Source organism: Lolium perenne, chromosome 2, assembly GCF_019359855.2.
Source record: "Lolium perenne isolate Kyuss_39 chromosome 2, Kyuss_2.0, whole genome shotgun sequence".
Classification (NCBI taxonomy): Eukaryota; Viridiplantae; Streptophyta; class Magnoliopsida; order Poales; family Poaceae; genus Lolium; species Lolium perenne.
In genome coordinates, this window is record NC_067245.2 from 245,793,785 (window position 1) to 245,797,087 (window position 3,303).

The 3,303-nt window shown below is 42.1% G+C and overlaps 1 protein-coding gene across 1 annotated transcript; it reads left to right on the forward strand.

Moving 5' to 3' along the window:
• The first annotated feature begins 211 nt into the window (after positions 1-211).
• LOC127329271 (filament-like plant protein 7) lies at positions 212-3,006 on the forward strand. Its single transcript, XM_051355802.1, has 3 exons — positions 212-1,995; positions 2,098-2,158; positions 2,557-3,006. Exons 1-3 carry the CDS (start codon positions 212-214, stop codon positions 3,004-3,006), a joined length of 2,295 nt encoding a protein of 764 aa, XP_051211762.1.
• The last annotated feature ends 297 nt before the right edge of the window (positions 3,007-3,303 follow it).

The window sequence follows — 3,303 nt, forward strand, 5'->3', positions numbered from 1 at the left end:
ATTATGTTTCATTGAACAAATTGTTATTAGCTCACAATAGCGTAACATTTTTTTTTGAAGCTGAACTGTGGGTTTCTCCACTGCATATATTTCTATAAATAATAACACAAGTTTTTTTTTTTGCGAAAATATAACATAAGATTTTGAAATCATGATTATTTCAGAAGGGCCTTCATAACACTATATAGACGAAACAATTTCTGGGAGGGAAATGACTGAAATGGAGGATGCTTTGAGGTCCTGCACGGAGCAGCATCTTGTCCGCGAAGAGAACCAGTGCCTCATCATCGAAGCAGCTAACAAGATCTCCTCAGAGCAGACGAAATCACGGGATTTACTGCACAAATTAGAAGCTGCAAATAAGCGGTTTGCGAAGGCTGCCACTGAAAATTACAATCTTCAGAACACTGTCAACTCAAAGGACAAGTTCATCACAGAACTGAATGAGTCCAAAGCGCATTCACAACAGAGGCTAACTGAAGCAACAGCCAAGCTTGAATTTATGCAGAAACAGTGCGCGTCCCTTCAGTATGAGGTGCGCATGGCGCAGAAGGAACTCGAGATTCGGAACAAGGAGAGGGGGTATGACCTCCAGTCAATTGATGCTGCTCAGAAGCAGCAGCGGGAAAGCGCTCACAAGATCATTACATTGGAGGCTGAATGTCGGAGGCTGAGGACTATGGTCCAGAAGAGGTTGCCCAGTCCTGCAGCGTTGGTGAAGATGAAAGACGAGGTCGAGCAACGGGGTAGTACCAGTTCTGCTGAAAATGGAACGAGAAGGACACGCACAAGTACAACAGTGCAGCCATCACTGAGAGCAGCAACTCGGAGGCATTCTGTGTCTGAAGGTTACCTTGTCAAGTTGCAGGAGATGGATGATGAAAACAAGCATCTCAGGCAGTTATTAGCCACGAAGGAGAGGGGTATCCAGTCTGCGCAGTTGCAGTATGCAGACGAGGCATGCAAGGTGTTAGTAGTGCAAAGGCAACTCAAGGAGTTGTGGAGTGATCATGACTTGGAACAGAGCAACAATTCTGATCAGTTTGCCAGTCCTATAGTTTCCAAGCCAGAGCAGTTGAGAACTGGGAAGCAACAAACATCTCTGAGTCAGAGCAGAAGAATTGTAGTAACCGACATGCATCTGCTTGTTGATCTCGCCGAAATTGAGAAACTTGAGATGGAATCAAGGCCTACAAGTGAATCACATCAGTGTAGCACAGATGCATCCGATACATATTCCAAAATATTTCCACCAGAAATAGTTGGCAGAGATCAAATCTCTGAAGATGGGTTCTTTGAGTATCCTGAGTTGATTCAGGATGTTTTGAAACTGATCATACATATGCATCAAGCCAATAAAATAAGTTTTGATGTCATTCTGGATGACGTAACACGAGCATTGAGGAGTGAGGTTTCTGCCAAAGAAAAGGATGCCGTGGGTTTTTCATACCAACAGACAGAAATAGATAGCATGGTGGTCACTATGATTGAAAAGATCAGTTGCATGCTTGAAAGAACCACTGGAAACAATGTCACAAGGTCTCAACTGATTTTGCGTGAGAAAACAGAACTCACTTCACAACTAGAGCACTTGCTTCATGTCTGTAGTGATGCATTAAATGGAAAGGCTAATCTTCAGAAGTTCATTGATGAAGTTTGCTTGACCCTAGAGTGGGTAGTGAGCCAATATTTTTTATGTATTGGTGGACTAGACAACGTGGATTACATAATGAATACATGCAATGAAACTGAATTAGTGAGGACAGTAAGCATGCAGGAGAAGCAAGCAATGCATAGTGAAATGGATCCAGGAATGCGACAAGATCTACAGAAAGAACTTGCTAGAACAACTGAGGGACAAAACCCTGGTGCCATCCCAGAATATCGTTCTCAGATTCAGTTTTCCACTTGTAAAATTGATGAAGAACTGTTGGCAAGACAAGAGATGAATGACAATTGTCAGGAAAGGCAGTCAGTATCCCTTGGAGCAGAAAGGCAAGTCTTACTGAGAATCATCAATCGGTATTTATTATTTTCAACTTGTATGGTGTTATTTAGAATGATTCAAAATAGTGTAATACCTGTTTTGTGATGCAGTATTGCTGCTGATGGGAGTGTGGAAAACTCATCTGAAGTAGAGGGAAAACAACCAACCACAGTAATATCCAATGTCCTTCTCAGAAACTTTGTTTTATTTTGGTTTTAGTTCAATACATTGCAAATCTGGACGATTTACATGTCTATTTGCACAATATGTACAATACACCTTGTCTACTGGAGCATTCTTAGAAAAAACATATCACGGAACATGTCTAATTGTAGTCTCCATCAGGTGGGTAATGAGATTTTTATGAATTGAAATTTCATTATATATCAAGCAATGAAGGATGAGAAAGCATTTGCATGACACGCAATCCACTTGTTGGTACACAATCACTCAACACTATTGCACTACTAGATTTACCTCTTTTATCTTGCCAGTGGATACATTCTTTGCTGACCAATTTCCATCTATCTATGAATGATGGGAATCCATGTTGTTTCAAATTCTTTCAGATTTTGTCAATATCTGCAGCAGCCGAGAAACTTGCCAAGTGCCAGGAGACGATGACGAACGTAAGCAAACGACTGCGGGCTCTACAAACCCCGGCAAATGCAGATTCTCCAGGCAAAGAAAAGCCTGGTACCCTACCTCTGTCAGCTCCCATGGTTCTTGGTGAAGAGGATGTCAGACCTGCCGATTTCAACTCTCCCAGTTCTGAAGAAGTGCCACGGAAGAAACAACAAGGTGTACCTGTTGCAGCTGAGAAGGACCTTATACATGTGCAAGGTGCCGACAGGGGCCATAAAACTGGCAACATTGGTTTGAGACAAGCCGCTATTCCTCTACTGATTCCGAGGTCGCCGCGAATAACCTTTTCTAATGATATGAAGAAGAAGAAGAAACGGGGTGCGAGTTTGCTGAGTAGGCTCGTCTTCAGAAACAAGGCAATGCTCGGCTGTTAGCCTGCTACTGCAGCGCTCTCTGATTACAATTTACCAGTATTCTCAGCAGCGTTTGTGAGGGTTTGTTCTTGCTTTTAAGGTATATATGATGTATAATAGGTTTGTGGTTACTATACTTGTGAAATTTGTAAAACTGCCACTCAAGAACTATATTATTGAGCTAATAACATTGCACATACACAAAATTGTCCAACATGTGCAAACACATCCAACTAGTTGCAACTTGTCTCTCTCGGGGTGTAGAAACATCAAATAATCGGAATTGGACAATTGAACGCCACCTTAGGCACGGTCGGA

Coding starts and splice junctions, on each gene's coding strand:
- LOC127329271 (XM_051355802.1), top strand. CDS start 212: ATGACTGAAATGGAGGATGCTTTGAGGTCCTGCACGGAGCAGCATCTT. Junction 1,996..2,097: donor GTATCCCTTGGAGCAGAAAG/GCAAGTCTTACT, acceptor TTTGTGATGCAG/TATTGCTGCTGATGGGAGTG. Junction 2,159..2,556: donor AGGGAAAACAACCAACCACA/GTAATATCCAAT, acceptor AAATTCTTTCAG/ATTTTGTCAATATCTGCAGC.